The sequence below is a fragment of the Diaphorina citri genome, unplaced genomic scaffold (assembly GCF_000475195.1).
Source record: "Diaphorina citri unplaced genomic scaffold, Diaci psyllid genome assembly version 1.1 scaffold1132, whole genome shotgun sequence".
NCBI lineage: Eukaryota > Metazoa > Arthropoda > Insecta > Hemiptera > Psyllidae > Diaphorina > Diaphorina citri.
This window is the reverse complement of record NW_007378561.1, coordinates 46,736-65,296: the sequence shown is the minus strand read 5'-3', so window position 1 is coordinate 65,296 and position 18,561 is coordinate 46,736. Positions and strand designations below refer to the sequence as shown.

The 18,561-nt window shown below is 38.3% G+C and overlaps 1 protein-coding gene across 1 annotated transcript in view; it reads left to right on the top strand.

The window, feature by feature from the left end:
- The window catches only part of LOC103514392 (neuronal growth regulator 1-like), a gene marked incomplete at its 5' end in the record, with an annotated part of 36,100 nt that overhangs the window by 7,820 nt on the left and 9,719 nt on the right, over positions 1-18,561 (top strand). The window contains 2 exons of the mRNA XM_026827376.1: positions 8,491-8,649; positions 8,731-8,844. Of these exons, the coding sequence (XP_026683177.1) occupies positions 8,491-8,649; positions 8,731-8,844 (273 nt within the window). The remainder of the gene's footprint in view (positions 1-8,490; positions 8,650-8,730; positions 8,845-18,561) is intronic.

Here is an 18,561-nt window from a genome sequence, read left to right as displayed (position 1 = left end):
GCAAATGATTGACTCCGTGACTGGCTGTTGCGGGGCCCACTCAGCCTCGTGAGGAAAATGAGTAGCTATGACATATAAATGCGCATAGCGCCCGGTGCCAGCATGGTAGGTAAACATTGGATGTTAGGATTATTGAGATATCGGGAAAAATCCTACAATGCTGCAGTGAGCACCAAAGTTGTGATATAATAACACAAAGAAATTGCATTTACATTTACATCTATCCTTGTACCAACCACGTGAAACGTTGCTTTAACTTCAGTGAACCATTGGGGATTGCTGCATTCAACGTGCCTTCTAGATCACGGAAGTTAAGCTACGCCGAGCGTGTCGTGGGTAGCATACATAATTTCCCAATCATTTCTGTGGATATATGATTTTTTCCCCCCTTCTACCTTGTCCTCTCCTTTTTCGTCTTCTTCTTCTTTGTCTTCTTCGTCTTCTTCTTTGTCTTCTTCGTCTCCTCCTTCTTCGTCTTCTTTGTCTTCTTCTTCGTCTTCTTCTTCTCCTTATTCTTCTTCTTCATCTTCGTCTTCTTCTTCTTCTTCTTCTTCTTCTTCTTCTTCTTCGTCTTCTTCTTCTTCTCCTCCTTCTTCTTCGTCTTCTTCTTCTTCTTCTACTCCTCCTCCTCCTTCTTCTTCTTCTTCTTCTTCTTCTTCTTCTTCTTCTCCTTCTTCGTCTTCCTCTATTCTTCAATCATTTCTAAATATATATGACTTTTTTGTCTCCTTAGTCCTCCTCCTCCTCCTTCTTCTCTTCCTCCACCCTCTCCTCCTCCTTCCTATTTTCTTACCTTCGCTCTGTCATTTTCTTTCGGTGAAAAAAAAAGAAAAAGAAAAAAACTTTCACACCCCCCCCTCCAGCTGCCAGCGGCGAAAACATTACTTTTTTGGCATAGGAGGGGGAGAAGGAGAGAGGAGGGAGGGGAGGTAGGTGGGAGGGAGAGAGGGCGAAAAACTTTCGATATTTTTTTTGGGCAGGAAGATGAAAAAAAGTTCGACGTTTTTTTTTTTTTTTTCGAAATTTGTTTTACATGATTTGAATTATTAAATTTTGTTTCCTCTTCCTCCTTCTTCTCCTCCTCCTCTTCCTCCTCCTCCTCCTCCTCCTCTTCCTCCTCCATTCTCTCCATGAGTTTCAAGCATGTCGTCCTTCAAAATGTAAATCCCATTCACGCATTCAACACTCCCCGACCTTAGCCTCCACCCAACAACCTTTACCACCTTCAAATCGCCCTCCTTTTTAAGGCCTCTTTCATGTCTTCGTTTGCCCTCTAATATCTCCTCCTTTTAAGGCCTCTTTCATGTCTTCGTTTGTCCTCTAATATCTCCTCCTTTTTAAGGCCTCTTTCATGTCGTCGTTTGTCCTCTAATATCTCCTCCTTTTTAAGGCCTCTTTCATGTCGTCGTTTGCCCTCTAATATCTCCTCCTTTTTAAGGCCTCTTTCATGCCGTCGTTTGCCCTCTAATATCTCCTCCTTTTTAAGGTCTCTTTCATGTCTTCGTTTGCCCTCTAATATCTCCTCCTTTGCCCTCTTTCATGTCTTCGTTAGCCCTCTAATATCTCCTCCTTTTTAAGGCCTCTTTCATGTCCTCGTTTGCCCTCTAATATCTCCTCCTTTTTAAGGCCTCTTTCATGTCGTCGTTTGCCCTCTAATATCTCCTCCTTTTTAAGGCCTCTTTCATGTCTTCGTTTGCCCTCTAATATCTCCTCCTTTGCCCTCTTTCATGTCGTCGCTTGCCCTCTAATATCTCCTCCTTTGCCCTCTTTCATGTCGTCGTTTGCCCTCTAATACCTTCTTAATGCTAGCCTTGCAGCTACGTGGTCTCCCTGGTAAACGTTTGCCTTGATGTGGTGTGTTGGTGAAAATCTTCCACACGGCTCTGTTTTTGTCTATTCTCATCAGGTGACCAAGCCATCGTAGTCTGTTAGTGTTCATGGTGGCTACTATATTTGGTTGTTTGGATAGGGCGTGGATGTCGCTGTTGTGTCTCCTTTTCCATGACTGGGTAGCAGTTATTATACAAACATAAAACTCAAATAAACTCAATAGCAATGGAATCAGCTGTTTCCATTTTTCCCCTATTGATTTTATGTTGTTTTACCAAGTGCTGTGTATACCCTTTCAAGTTTAACTTTAACATCAAACAAACTATTTGGACCTTCGTACTGTCTTTAATTCAATTACAGAAACACCCTGTAGTCTGGATCATCCGGTCACCCTGTATAAAAAAAAAAACATTTCGACTTTTTAAAAAACCTCGGAAATTTTTTCTAAATTTTTCTTTGTTAGAAAAAAAGTAAAATCAGAACAATTTCATTTTCACATATTTTTTCTGAACTTTTATTTTTATTTATTTTTTTTCTTTATTTATTTTTCTCTCGTCTTAATATAATGAAAGAGTTCAAATATGTGTGACGTCAGACTTTACGCAGTTGTTTTTTTCGTCCGCTAGGTAGCGCCAGTATGCAGGCACGCTTGCGGAGGAGCAGAAAGAAATGCGTAGAAACGTATGCTCACAAACACATTAATGTGTTGCCTGCGAGGGAGCTTTGCTCGGGACATTTGATGTGACGTCATCGTGAACGGAAGCATATGCCGTGACGTCAAAGTTCACGATTTACCGGTATTTGTTAAATCCCGGTATTTGATTTATCTCGGGATCTAGAAGTCGTAGAAGAAAAAGGAAAAATCCGTTGGTCCTCATTTTTCCTGCTCTATGACTTTGAAACATCACCCAAGTAAGCGCAACTGATCTATTCTCTCTTTCTTTCTGTCACCATACGGTTTTCTCTCTCTCCCTCCTTCTTTATTTTCTCTCTTCCCCCTCTGTCTTTTTCTCGCTTTCTTTCTGTATGTCCTCTCACTCGCCCATCTTCTCTCTCTCTCTCTTTCTTCGGGCTCTAGTCTTGATTTTAAATCATTACATGAAAGTAAAATCAAATCGAGAATGATAATAAACTGAATATTAAACAAATTAGGTAGATACATAGGTATTCTTTAACCACGATCGATCAAACTACGGGCTAAAAAATTCCCGGAGGGACGGACCCAGCTTGTTTCTCCTGATGATGGTTCGATATATCTCACTCTGGTCTCAAAGCTCACTGCAACAACACGAAAGAAAGAAAGAAGAAGAAGAAGAAGGAGAAGAAGGAGGAGGAGAAGGAGGAGGAGAAGAAGAAGGAGAAGAAGAAGAAGAAGAAGAAGGAGGAGAAGAAGAGGGAGAAGAAGAAGGAGAAGAAGAAGGAGGAGAAGAAGAAGAAGGAGAAGAAGAAGAAGGAGGAGGAGAAGAAGAAGGAGAAGAAGAAGGAGAAGGAGAAGAAGAAGAAGGAGGAGAAGAAGGAGAAGAAGAAGGAGAAGGAGAAGAAGAAGAAGGAGGAGAAGAAGGAGAAGAAGAAGGAGGAGGAGAAGAAGGAGTAGGAGAAGAAGAAGGAGGAGAAGAAGAAGAAGAAGAAGGAGGAGAAGAAGAAGAAGAAGGAGGAGAAGAAGAAGAAGGAGGAGAAGAAGAAGGAGGAGAAGAAGAACAAGAAGGAGAAGGAGGAGAAGAAGAAGAAGGAGGAGAAGAAGAAGGAGGAGAAGAAGAACAAGAAGGAGAAGGAGAGGAAGGAGGAGAGGGGGAGAGGAGGAGGAGGATGACAGGATAGGAGAAAACTGCAGAAGTGCCGAGAACAAACCTTGTCCAGGGCACCAATCGAACCTGCGACCCAGCGCTTACAAGGCAGACGCGCTACACTCTAATCACTCCAAGCTAAACCAGGCTGGCTAAAGATTTAAGGAATCCTCTTACAAAACCAGTACCTATGTATAAGGAGTCCTTAACTTTAACTGAAAGGAAAAGACAAATCCCCCAGTGGGCTAAGGAGCCAAGACCACTTGAATGCTTGAATCAGAATTATAGTTAAATGGTCCTCAGCACATTCGTAAAACATGGGGTCTTGTGTCTAATTTAAATTCCGTTGGCATGTTGGCGTCGTTTGAGTACCCCTGGATTAGAAACCACTTGAGTTGAAGATCTGAAGATCCCATCTTTCAATCATTCAAATCTTTTTTTTTTTTTTTTGCCCATCAGGTTTTTTTTTGCCCTAAGATATATTTTTCTTTTTGCCCTAAGATATATTTTTCCCGATCTTCCTTTGTATTTTTCAACGATTTCGCTCTTTTCCTTTCAAATTCTCAATGATTCTGATATATCTTTTCAATTTGATTCGCTGATATCGTATCTTCTTTTCAATGATTTCCATGGGATATGGTTTTCTTCTCTCAAGTCTCTGATTTTATTCTCTTCTAGTGTTCTTTCAGTCTTTTTCAACGAGCTTTCTTTCATTTCTTGTGATGCCCTCTTCAATTTTAATTCAATGCAGAAAAAAAAACCGCCATCATTATAATTTTGCCTTTTCTTTTTCTTCTTCGTCTTCTTCTTTTTCTTCTCCTTCTTCTACGTTTTGTTCTTTTTCTTCTTCTTCTCCTTCTTCTTCTTCTTCTCCTCCTTCTTCTTCTCCACCTCCTCCTCCTCTTCCTTCTTCTTCTCCACCTCCTCCTTCTTCTTCTCCTCTTGGAGAGAGAGAGAGAGAGAGAGAGAGAGAGAGAGAGAGATTTAACAGTGGTGAGATTTTCAGAAGGGGAATAAGCCATAATAAACCAATAAACCCATAAATCGGTTTTCTACTGGTGCTCTAGAATCCAGGTTGAATAATCACTAAAAGGTGTAGTGGTTAACGCGTTGGACTTCAAATCTGGAGGGTGCTGGTTCGAGTCCATAGAAAAGCATAAAAAATTTCTAGGTTTATTATCTGGGGAACGATAGAGTGAAGGAGACAATAAGTTATAACTAGAAACCTTTTTTGGCCGCCTAGTTTGCTTGGGGGGTGGATTGTCTGCCTTGTAACCTCTAGGTCGCGGGTTCGACACGCCACTGGAAGAATGTATGTATGACGTATGTGTGTTCTAGTGCCTTGGTTTTTATACGATTTTCCCTTTGTCAAAAGATCTTCATATCTCCTTTCATTTTTTTTTATATTTTTACCATATTTCCATTTTTCTTTTCTATTTCCTTTTTCTTTTATTTCTTCTTTTTTTCCTTTTTTATTTAAAGGGATTTTTTTTGTGCGTTCCCCAGGTTGGCTTTTATTTGGGCCCACTCGGGTGGGACATTTTAATTATGACGTCTTTTCAGAGGGATTTTTTTTTCTCTCCGCCCCCTATTTTTCCCTCTCACAAAGGTACCTTTCATGGCCCCACTATTTTTTTCCCTCTCTTACAAATCTTACACCTTCTTTTTCCCTTTCTCCCTCTTGCTCCCCCCTGAATTCCAATTTCTTTGTCCCCCCTTATCGTCTATTTTCCCCTCCTCTCTACGCATTTTTCAATTCTCTTACCTAACGTTCTTCTTCTTCTTCTTCTTCTTCTTCTTCTTCTTCTTCTTCTTCTTCTTCTTCTTCTTCTTCTTTCTATTCTAAGCACAGCACCCACTTGTCTTTGTGTGATTTCTGACACGGTTTTTTTTTCTTTTGATAGAACGTGATGAGCGTGAACACCTTTGAACTAGAGGTTGAACTCTGCAACCTTCTGTTTGTAAAAGAAAAAAAAAAAAAAAAAAACAGAGTAGGTTTGCCAACATAGGCAAACGGACGAACTGACTATGGATGGCGATGAAAGATCAGAATTCTGTGGTCAAATCGACGTAAATGTGGCCTGAACAGCATGAAATACATCCACTTCTGACAGAATCTACAAACCGGAGTGCGGAGTGTTTGTAAGAGACAGTCACTCGCTACCTATCAGGTGTACAGTGTACACCTGTCAAGTCTACCTGATAGTGTGTGCTCATAAGGTATCAGGTAGACCTTGGACAGTTGAACCTGATCAGGTGTACCTGACAGTGAGTGGCTGGCGTAAGAGATATAGACTCAGTGGAGCTGGAAAAAAGGAAAACGTGATTGTCGGGACGATATAGGGTAAGTGTACCATTTATTCGCCCACCTAAAAAAACGTACCATTTATTGGCCCACCTGTGGGTCTACGCCACATACTGGACGAAAATTTTCAAGATCCAATTTTCATCAAAAGAAAGGGCTTAAAGACTGCTATCGAACCAGTGGTATTTCAAAATTGTAGTCATAAAAACAAAAATTAGAAAAATAAATGTGTGCAGGTGGGTCAATAAATAAAGTACGTTTTTTAGGTGGGCGAATAAATGGTACACTTACCTACCCTAGCTAAGATCAATATCAACAAAGAACACAAAGACTATAATTCTAGATGGTTATCTATCCTTGTACCAACCACGTGAAACGTTGCTTTAACTTCAGTGAACCATTGGGGATTGCTGCATTCAACGTGCCTTCTAGATCACGGAAGTTAAGCTACGCCGAGCGTGTCGTGGGTAGCATACATAATTTCCCAATCATTTCTGTGGATATATGATTTTTTCCCCCCTTCTACCTTGTCCTCTCCTTTTTCGTCTTCTTCTTCTTTGTCTTCTTCGTCTTCTTCTTTGTCTTCTTCGTCTCCTCAAAAAAAAAAGAAAAAAAAAAAAAAAAAAAAAAAAAAAAAAAAACAAAAAAACAAAACACATGCAGGTGAGTGGTATGGAGGTCGCGGGTTCGAATACCGAAAGAGACGAGAAAAGAAAAGAAGTTCTGACCATGGGCTATAAATAATTCCGGTTGGGTGGAAGAGCTCACTAGGTGAGAATCCTGCCATTAAAGCCTTAAAAAAAAAAAAATAATAATTCACTTATTCCGGAATCAGGGGACCTTAAAACGGATATTTCCACCCATTTCATGATTTTGAAAATTTCAATTTACTACTTTTTTTTTTTTTTTTTTCAAAATAATAAATTGCTGTATTTTTACAAGACAGAACAGGAGTAACAGGACATACGAAGAAAGATCACAACAAAAACAAAGACCCTAAATAAACACACTCATCCTTTTTACCGAATTCAAATTCATTATTTCAATCGAGGGAGTAAATTTCTGCCTAACAGGGCACAAAACAAACAAATTAATAAAAGATACAACAAAACCTTACCCTTTCTGATATTATTACTTTTACTACCTCATTTGTACAGAGGTAGGAACAATAAGTATACATAAGTATACAAAATGTTAACAACCCCCACCCTTCCATAGGTACCTATTATAGGGGAACGCGGGGTAAAACGGTACATCGGGGCAAAACGACACCCCGCCCTTTTTAGGAGCTAAGAAGTGCTGAGCTGTCTGAGATGAACTAGGAACTATTGACAGCAGACATTGTCTTAGGCAATAATCACGCCCTATTGTAATTTTGTAATTATTTATTACAATAAAGAGTTATTATTATTATTATTATTATTATTATTATTATTATTATTATTATTATTATTATTATTATTATTATTATTATTATTATTATTATTATTATTATTATTATTATTATTATTATTATTATTATTATTATTATTATTATTATTATTATTATTATTATTATTATTATTATTATTATTATTATTATTATTATTATTATTATTATTATTATTATTATTATTATTATTATTATTATTATTATTATTATTATTATTATTATTATTATTATTATTATTATTATTATTATTATTATTATTATTATTATTATTATTATTATTATTATTATTATTATTATTATTATTATTATTATTATTATTATTATTATTATTATTATTATTATTATTATTATTATTATTATTATTATTATTATTATTATTATTATTATACGGAGTTGTTTTCGATTTCACGAGTGCTTGATGCAATTTTTGAATGATTTTCAAATCACTGTCAGTAATACTATTTTAATATAAGAACTAGCGGTGCCATTTTGCCCCGCGTTCCCCGATTTGTTAACAACCCCCTTCTTCTTCTTCTCCTACCTTTTTCCCCCTCCTCACCCTATCCAATAGAAATATTAAGGGATTTGTAATGAAAATGGATTAATAAAAACAATTGCCACACACACACAAAACCTAACCTATGGGGAAACAACCTGGACGAGAGAGAGAATAATAATAATAATAATAATAATAATAATAATAATAATAATAATAATAATAATAATAATAATAATAATAATAACAGTGATAATACAATATGATAAATAACTTAAACTATGTACTTTGCCTAAAACATCGTTTGGCATTCTATAAAATGCCTGGGGAAAGTGTGAAACGGGAAAAATTTCACGAATTGTCAGGTCGATTTCGGTCATATGAGGCATTTTATAAAATACCCAGTGATTCTATAGAATGCCCACTCCGGTTATCAAATGGAAACGGGACGATATAGGGTAAGTGTACCATTTATTCGCCCACCTAAAAAAACGTACCATTTATTGGCCCATTATTATTATTATTATTATTATTATTATTAAAATTAATTGATTGTTTCTCTCTCTATGAGTATGGGAAGTCGGGGTAAAGTGGTCCCTCTGACTCTTATTTTCACGTGCTCATTTCCCTTGTCATGTTTCAGTGCCGCCAAATATTGACGACTCCCTGAGTAGTTCTGACGTCATAGTTCGCGAAGGCGCCAACGTCACCCTCAGCTGTCACGCGACCGGCTCCCCTCCTCCTGTTATTAAATGGAAACGGGACGATATAGCCAAGATCAATATCAATAAAACACATGCAGGTGAGTGACAGAGTTTCAAGTTATTATATTTGTAATTTGTAATTTATTTGCATCACTCCCTGAGTAGTTCTGACGTCATAGTTCGCGAAGGCGCCAACGTCACCCTCAGCTGTCACGCGACCGGCTCCCCTCCTCCTGTTATCAAATGGAAACGGGACGATATAGCCAAGATCAACATCAATAAAACACATGCAGGTGAGTGACAGAGTTTCAAGTTATTATATTTGTAATTTGTAATTTATTTGCATCATTAAATAATAATAATAACAGTGATAATACAATATGATAAATAACTTAAGCTATGTACTTTGCCTAAAAAATCGTTTGGCATTCTATAAAATGCCTGGGGAAAGTGTGAAACGGGAAGAATTTCACGAATTGTCTGGTCCATTTCGGTCAAATGAGGCATTTTATATACCCAGTGGTTCTATAGAATGCCCACTCCGGTTAGCAAATGAAACGGGACGATATAGGGTGAGTGTACCATTTATTCGCCAACCTAAGAAAAAGTACCATTTATTGGGACGACACAGGCCACAAGCGTCTAATGTAGCAGTTGTTCCATTGCTACGAAATAAAAACGGCGGTGGAACACTCATCTTTTAAACAAAAAAAAAAAAAGGGAGAGGAAGAGACGTATAGAAAAGGAAAGAGAGAGAGAGAGGGGACGAGAATGAGAGAGAGAGAGGTAGAAAAGAGAAAGTAAATGAAGAAGAAGGGAGAGGAAGAGACGTATACAAAAGGAAAGAGAGAGGAAGAGAAAGAGAGAGAGAGGGGGCAGCAAAAGGGAATGAGAGGGAGAGAGATAGACACAATGAAGGAAATAATAATAACACAAAGGGAAAACTTTGGAGAAAGACAGAGAAAAAAAAAAACAAAAGGTAACATTTTGAGTCAGAGAGAGAGGGAGAGAAAGAGAGAGGAAAAGAGAGAGAGAGAGAGAGAGAGAGGGAGAGAGAAAGAGAGAGAGAGAGAGAGGAGAGAAGATTCTAATTTCTGGACAGGGGTCGAAAGTTAAAGAGAAAAAAAAAAACAAAAGGTAACATTTTGAGTCAGAGAGAGAGGGAGAGAAAGAGAGAGGAAAAGAGAGAGAGAGAGAGAGGAAGAAGTATTGAATTGAATTGAATTGAAACATGGTAACATTTTATTTTTACAATTAATAATAAACATAATACATCTCCTAAGCTAATAAAACAACTTCTTTGGAGATGGTTTTTCCTCTTCTTGTGTTCTTATTATTGCTCGTTGATTTTTAGGTATACGTTGTTCTGTAGGTACTTACTCGTAGGTAAGCATTTTGGATTTTTCCTTCTTCTTCTTTTCTAAAGTTCTTCTTCTAAAGAAGAAGAAGAAGAAGAAGAAGAAGAAGAAGAAGAAAGAGAGGGAGGGAAGTGAGAACAACTGGACTAATGGACAAGAAGAAGGGAAGAGAGAGAGAGAGTGAGAGACAGAGGAGAAGGAAGAAGAAGAAGAGAGAGAGAGAGTAGAAACAAATGGAATGGACACATGGACAGTGGAAAGAGAGAGAGAGGGAGAGAAGGAGAGGGGAGGAGAGAGCGGAAAGTTTTTCATAGAAATGAAGTATTATAATTTTCCAGTTTTCATACAGGGTGGTGTCAAGCGCAGAAGAGAAAAATCTCGGTTTAGGTTTAACGCTTGGACTAATCCGGCCATGGAAGATAAATTGGGGTTCAATGGAAGAGAATCCCTTAGGCCTTAGGCATTAATCGCGCCTTTTGGTTAGAATAATTTGTATGAAAATTATTTTGATTTATTTTCTTTCTATTTCGGGTCTAACTTTCTGTTCTAAGAGGTAAACTGTTCTGATTTCTAAGAGGTAAACTTCAACCAAGCTCAACTTAAACCAGCGGCAGATCGGTATCTTTTAAGAATCTCAAAAGAAATACCTACCCCCCAAAAAAAAAAAAAAAAAAAACTTTGTAATTTTGGAATAAATAAAATAAAAATTCCCTGTACGGACATTAATCTATTGTGTATTGAATTGCGGACATGCCAACCCAGTATTTGGATTTGAAGAAACACAAAATTTACACGAGTTATTTGACTTGTGATATGAAAATGTTATTATTTCTATCCTTTGTTTTATGTCTCTCTATTTCTATCCCTTTTGTCTCTGTCCCTCCCCCTATCTCCCTACTTTCTCTCTCTTTCTCTCTCTCTCTCTCTCAGTAAGCTCCCCATGGCTATTTCAGTTTTCTTTCTTAATTTTCTATTCTAATATTTTTAGGGTCGACATCACACAATTGTCTTCCTTCTCTCTCCCTCCCTCCCTCTCCCTCTCTCTCTCTCTTCCTCTCTCTCTCTCCCTCAACCCCTATTTTCATTTAGCCCCTTCTCCTTTTCGTTCTGCCTCGTTCTTTCTCTTCCTCTTTTCTCTATCCCTCCCTCTCTCTATATTTTTGTCCGTCAAACCCCTTTGTCTTTTCATTTTCTAGGTTTGTACTTGGCTGCTTAGTCACAATAGATCAGTTGCGCTTACTTGGGTGATGTTTCAAAGTCATAGCGCAGGAAAAATGAGGACCAACGGAATTTTTCGTTTTCTTCTACGACTTCTAGATCCCGAGATAAATCGATTTAAAAAATACCGTTAAATCGTGAACTTTGATGTCACGGCATACGCTCCCGTAGGCGATGACGTCACATCAAATTTCCCGAGCAAAGCTCCCTCGCAGGCAACACATTAATGGGTTTGTGCGCATACGTTTCTGCGCAGTTCTTTCCGCTCCTCCGCCTGCGCGCTTACATAGTGGCGCTACCTAACGGATGAAAAAAAAAACAACTGTGTAATTATTAGGTATTAATTAGATTCATATTAGACACCCAAATTAGATAATGGCTTACCTTATAAAATAACCCTTATTTTATAAGGTAAGCCACAACTGCGTAAAGTCTGACGTCACACATCATTGAACTTTTTCATTAGAACGGAAAATATGACTTCTAGATCCCGAGATAAATCGATTTAAAAAATACCGTTAAATCGTGAACTTTGACGTCACGGCATACGCTCCCGTAGGCGATGACATCACATCAAATTTCGCGAGCAAAGCTCCCTCGCAGGCATCGCATTAATGTGTTTGTGCGCATACGTTTCTGCGCAGTTCTTTCCGCTCCTCCGCCTGCGCGCTTACATAGGGGCGCTACCTAACGGACGAAAAAAAACAACTGCGTAAAGTGTGACGTCACACATCTTTGAACTCTTTGAATTTTCGACCTTTTACAGTTATTTATTCGGTGTTTTGACCTCAGATTTGGATTTTTCCCAACTTTTTACATAGGAATCGACCATTTATTAATAATTTTTACCCATTTGCAACTGCTCCACTTCAAGAAATCTGTCCAAAAATTCGACATAGGAAAGGAAATTTTCCGATTCGAATTTGGACGTGGCAGGCCTTCGCGGGGTCAGGTCATAGAACCACTATAGTTACCTAGTACCTCTCATGTAGGGGAACGCGGGGCAAAACGGTACATCGGGGCAAAACGATCAATCTAACTTCGATCGGTAGGTACACCTTTTGAATGATCGTACCTACCTAGGTAAACGGTACAGTATAATTATGAACGTAGTACAGCATTGGACGAAAATTCTATATTGAAAAAGTTTTTATTTTCTTCTTCTTCTTATTCTTCTTCTTCTTCTTCTTCTTCTTCTTCTTCTTCTTCTTCTTCTTCTTATATTTGTCTTCTTTTTTCGGGGTTTCCTTACCTACTCTCCCCCCACCAAACCTCAACCCACTACCCCACCCTCATTCTTTTTTAACAACCCCCACCCTTATTTATTTTTAAAAAAGGTAGGTAACCTTCCTTCCTTCCTTGTTCAAGTTTAATACTTGAACGAGATAAGCACAAAACTCATGAAGTTTGAGAGGTTATTGAGAATGGAGGAGGAGGAGGAGATGGGGGTTATAAGATGAAGATGAGAAAAATAAGGAGGACGAAACCACAGGGAAGAGAAGAGGGAAATAGGAGGGGAAGGAGGAGGAGACGGAAAAGGAAGAGGGGACGAAGACGGAGGAGGAGGAACAGGGGACGAAGGAGGAAAAGTAGGAGGAGGAGGAACAGGGGACGAAGGAGGAAAAGTAGGAGGAGGAGCAGAAGGAGGAGGAGGAGAAAAAGAAGGAGAAGAAGAAGGAGGAAGAGACGGAAAAGGAAGAGGAGGAGGAGGAGGAGAAGGAGGAGGAAGAGGGGACGAAGGAGGAGGAGGAGGAGGAGGAGGAGGAGAGAATCATTATGGAAAATAATAATTTTGAGGTTAATTTTCAGGTCAAAACCTCTCTCTCTCTCTCTCTCTCTCTCTCTCTCTCTCTCTCTCTCTCTCCTCTCTCTCTCTCTCTGTCTGTCTCTCTCTCTCTCTCTCTCTCTCTCTCTCTCTCTTTTCCCAATAATGGAGGTTTTCACAAGATACCCCCAATCTAGCATCATGAATTGAAGATCTTATACATCTAAAATACAGGTCTGTCTGTCCATCTGAAATTGTAAATATCTGTCTGTTAAAATCCAACGCGTCCAATATTATCCGTAGACCTTTGAGAGAGAGAGAGAGAGAGAGAGAGAGAGAGAGAGAGAGAGAGAGAGTAAGAGAGAGAAGAGAGAGAGATAAACAGAAGGGTTGAGATGAATTTTTGACCCTAAAAATTAACCTCAAAAACCATCAACTCTTACCCAGTCTTCTTCTTCTTCTTCTTCTTCTTCTTCTTCTTCTTCTTCTTCTTCTCGAGAGAGAGAGAGAGGGAGAGAGAAAGGGAGAGAGAGAGAGAGAGGGAGAGGGAGAGAAAGAGAGAGAGAGAGAAAGAGAGAGAGAGAGAGAGAGAGAAAGGAGATAAAGGAAGGTTTTTGAATACAAAATGTCTTTGTAAAATTATTGTAAGTTGCCTGGAGCCTGCAGGCATGATTCCATTTGTAGGTATTTGTAACTTTGTTAGGATTTCTAAAGAATTTAGGGTAAGTGGCCCAATGGTCAGCCAGCCACCCAGGATAATTTTAATAATATGTAATATATTTTTTGGGGTCGTGACGTCAGAGTCCGGCAGTCTACGGTGCTCTTACCCTATTGCTTTATGAATTTACGTTTATTTGAAAAGTGAGGCAAATTATTAATCTAATCGTTTAAATAGTTGAGGACTTTTATCAGGGGAAAATTCCGATCATTAAGGGAATTCATGAACTTCTTAGGAATTTCGAAGATTTCTTAAAGAAATAGTTCCACGCCCTGCGTCCATAGAAATAGTTTTTATTTCGAGGAATCGTGTAGAGGGAGAAGAAGATAAAAGAGGGTAAGGAGGAGGAGGAGGAGGAGGAGGAGGAGAAGAAGAAAAGAAGAAGAAGAATAGGAAGACGAAGAGAAAAAGGAGAAAAAGCTATTGATACTAAAATAGGTAAGTTTGTTTGTTTTTTCTACACCCTGTATAAAAAAATGTACATTTAACAAAAAGATATTGTCACTCTGTGACGGTTAAAAATATAAATAAAAAAATAAAAATGAAAAAAAAAAAAAAAACCGCCAGTTATAAATTAAAAAAAAAAAAAAAAAAAAAAAAAAAAAAAAAAAAAAAAAAAAAACCGCCAGTTATAAATTAAATGTTTTATTTCATAAATTTCATATTTATTTACTCTCTTCTTCTTTTTCTTCTTCTTTATCTTCTCCTTCGTCTCTTCATTATTTCTTCTCTTCTTTTCCTACTCCTCCTCCTGTAAGAAGGTAGTAATCTTTCTTAAACTTGTTTCATAAAAAAACAAAATCTCCTCAAAACTTCTCTTCAATATTAAGAGTCGCTAATAAATCATGGGAAATTACGGGAAATAAAAAATAAAATAAAAAAGTCTACGTAAATCTTTTGTGGTTTTTGCTGCAAGAATAAACGGTAGGTCGGTAGGAATATTTAGGGATAAGTTTAGAATTTTAAACAGGCAGAATACCAGAATGATAATATTTCCTCAAGAAACAGCAAAGGTTAGGTAAGTGCGCAGGGCAGCCACTCGAAAAAAAAAAAAGCCAAACCATTGTAAAACAATGGCCAGAGGCGCCCCCCCAAAAAAAAAAAAAAAAAAAAAAAAAAAAAATAGCCAAAACCAAATGTCAGCCCAAATCAATTAAAAAGGTCAAATCCGGCCTAGTTATCTTCGATGGCGTAAGCGCTAGGTAGCGGGTTCGATTCCTGCCCGAGGAGGAATTTATCTTTTTTTTTTACCTAAGAGGTTTGACAGAGGGAACTGTAACTGGGATGGTCTTATCGTCCCGAAATCGAACAGAGAAGGAAGACAGGATAGGAGAAAGCCAGCCGTTCCGAGAACGAACATTATCCCATCAGGATAAAATCCGCCCCGGGCGGGAATCGAACCCGCGGCCTACCGCTTACAAGGCAGACGCACTACCAACTAAGCTAACTAGGCTGGCTGAATTTATCTTTAAAGTTTCCTTTTCGGACCGACTGGCTTTCTTTGATTCTGTCTTTCTTTCCTCTTGGATTTCAGTTCCCTCTGCTGCTGTAGCAAAATAATAAATTTTGCAATTTAATGTTGCTAGATTTTGGTCTAGCGTGTCTTGGGGTGCGGCACCTGTTGTTGATTTATCCGCGGACCGCATCCCCACTGTTGTATTAATGATGTCATGAGTGGTATTTTTATTATTTCTTCGTGTGGTTGTATTCGTGTGGTTGTATTGTGGTTGTATCAGTTCCCTCTATCAAATAGGTATTCAAATATCTTAGAGAGAGAGAGAGGGAGAGAGAGAGAGTGAAAGAGAGAGGGAGAGAGAGGGGAGAGAGAGAGAAACTTTCTCCCCTTTTCCCACCCTCTGCATTTCGGTTCGTCCCTTACACAAATTATCGTACACCGAAAAAAAAAAAACCCTCCAACCCCTAAAAAGGGCATTTTTGATTCCCGTCTGCTATTAAATATGCACGCCTCAGGCTCTTGCAGGGTATGGTTTATAGGGGGAGGTTTTTAGTGGGTTAGGGAGGTGGGGTCCTGGCGAAAATTTTACGCTATGCCCAGTGCACCAGAAATATTAAATCTTAAACAATCCCAGATTTTTGTTTAATATATCTATGGGAGAGAGAGAGAGAGATAAAGACTGTAGATGATGCTAAACTAATGTCTATACCGTTCCCCAAAAGACAAGAGAAGAAAAACTGGATACGGAAACTTGGCCGTTCCCGAGACAACGAACCTTATAGGTATGTGAAGAAAATTCAAGAATTATTCCCCAACTGGTCAAAATGCATGTTGAATAAATATCTCGAGAACTGTGAGAACAAAAAACAGGGAATATTAGGAATTATTTCCTGAAAAAAAAGCGATCTAGCTTCAAGGGGTATTGTAAGCACAAGGCAGTGGGTTGCGACCTCCAGCCCAAGGGCTAATGTAATGTAGGGAGGAAGGAGAGATTGTGAGGAGAGAAAGTTTTACTGAGATGTGACTTTTAGGTACCTCCCTATTATACAAATTATAACGAATTACCGTAGGTATCCAAGATATTCAGTGAGAGAGAGAGAGAGAAGAAGAGAGAGAGAGAGCAGAGAAAGAGAGAGAGAAAGATGAGAGAAAGGAAAGAAAAGGGAGATAGGAAAGAGAGGGAGAGAGAGAGAACTTCCTTGCCTCCATTTGTCCTTAAAAAAAGAGGAGGGGGATAGCTAAAATCCAAACTTTATCCCTCTGCTCGCTTCTCTCTCTCTCTCCTCTCTCTCTCTCTTCTCCTCTCTCTCTCTCTCTCTCTCTCTCTCTCTTCTCTCTCTCTCTATCTCTTTATTGCTAATAATATAATTGTCATAAACATACAGGCATTCTTGAGCAAAACTTTTTAGTTTCTCTGTCTCTCTCCTCTCTCCTCCATTTGTATTTTACTTTATCTTTTATCCTCTCTCCTTTATTGCTCAATGTAGTTCTATTTCTCTCTCCTCTTTCTTTATTTCCAATGTTGCTCTATTTCTCTCTCTCTCTCTTCTCTTTCTCTCTTTATTTCTCAATGAGCTCTATTTTCTCTCTCTCTCTCTCTCTCTTTATTCTCCAATGTAGCTCTATTTCTGTCTCGCTATTTCTTTCATCTCTCTCTCTCTCTCTCTCTCTCTCTTTTTTCACCTTAAATATAATGTTTTGATTCCAGGTTCCGGAATTGAAGGTCCCTTTTGGAAATGACTCGAATATCCTGTCTAGATATGGGAGCATACCTGTGCCCTAGCATCCAACAATGTACCACCCACCGTCAGCAAGAGAATCAAAGTCAGTGTCGGACTGTAAGTATATCAATCAATCAATCAAATCAATCAATCAATCAATCAATCATCAATCAATCAATCGTTAAAACATCAAAATAAGTAATCCACGTCTAGATATGGGAGCCTATCTGGCACATAGCATCCAACAATGTACCACCCCACCGTCAGCAAGAGAAATCAAGTCAGCGTCGGACTGTAAGTTATATCCAATCAATCAATCAAAACAATACATATCCATACAATCGATCAATCAATAATATCAACAATTCAATCAATCAACTAACCAATCTCATATCAATTTCAATCAATCAAATAAAATATTCAGGTCTAGATATGGGAGCCATATCTGTAGCATAGCATCCAAACAATGTACTTTATACCTACCACCCACCGTCAGCAAGAGAATCAAAGTCAGTGTCGGACTGTAAGTATATTCAATCAATCAATCAATCAATCAAATCCAATCAATCGCAATCGCATCGATCAATCAATAAATCAATCATTAAAGCAATCAAAATAAATAATCACGTCTAGATATGGGAGCATATCTGTGCATAGCATCCAACAATGTACCACCCACCGTCAGCAAGAGAATCAAAGTCAGTGTCGACTGTAAGTATATCATTCTAATCAATCAATAAATCAATCATTAAAGCAATCAAATAATCACTATAAGTATCTCTCGTAAAACATTAGGGACATATCTGTGCATAGCATCCAACAATGTACCACCCACCGTCAGCAAGAGAATCAAAGTCAGCGTCGACTGTAAGTATATCCAATCAATCAATCAAACAAACAATCAATCAATCGATCAATAAATCAATCAATCAATCAATCAATCAATCAATCGACCAATCAATCAATCAATCGACCAATCAATCAATCATTAAAGCAATCAAAATAAAATATCACTCTAGATATGGGAGCATATCTGTGCATAGCATCCAACAATGTACCACCCACCGTCAGCAAGAGAATCAAAGTCAGCGTCGACTGTAAGTATATCTCATCAATCAATCAATCAATCAATCAATCAATCAATCAATCAATCAATCAATCATTAAAACAATCAAAATAAATAATCACGTCTAGATATGGGAGCATATCTGTGTATAGCATCCAACAATGTACCACCCACCGTCAGCAAGAGAATCAAAGTCAGCGTCGACTGTAAGTATATCAAATTTTAATCAATCAATCAATCAATCAATCAATCAATCAATCAATCAATCAATCATTTAATCAATCAATCAATCAATCATTCAATCAATCCATCAATCATTTAATCAATCAAACCAGTTTTGTTTTTATCATGAATTATTTGTGGTGAAGGAGAGAGCCTCTGCAACGGCTTTTGTGGGTATCACAGCATTACAAAGTTCCTCCTTTGTTTCCGAATTATCATCAGTGTCTTTACACTGGTAATGCCGCCACTGGTCGCTACTCGATTAAAGTAGCAACTCAACTGTCCTCACGAGGCTGAGTGCACCCTGAACTCCAAGAACAGAGCCGAAAAAATCCCCGCCGGGAATCGAACCCGGGGCCTCCGGCGTGCAAGCCTAGTGTGATACCCACTCGACCAGGGAGGCCTGCCTAAGTATAATAATACGGCCGTAACCCCAAAATCCTCTGCTTTTTTTTTTTTTTTTTTTTTTTTTTTTTTTTTTTTTTG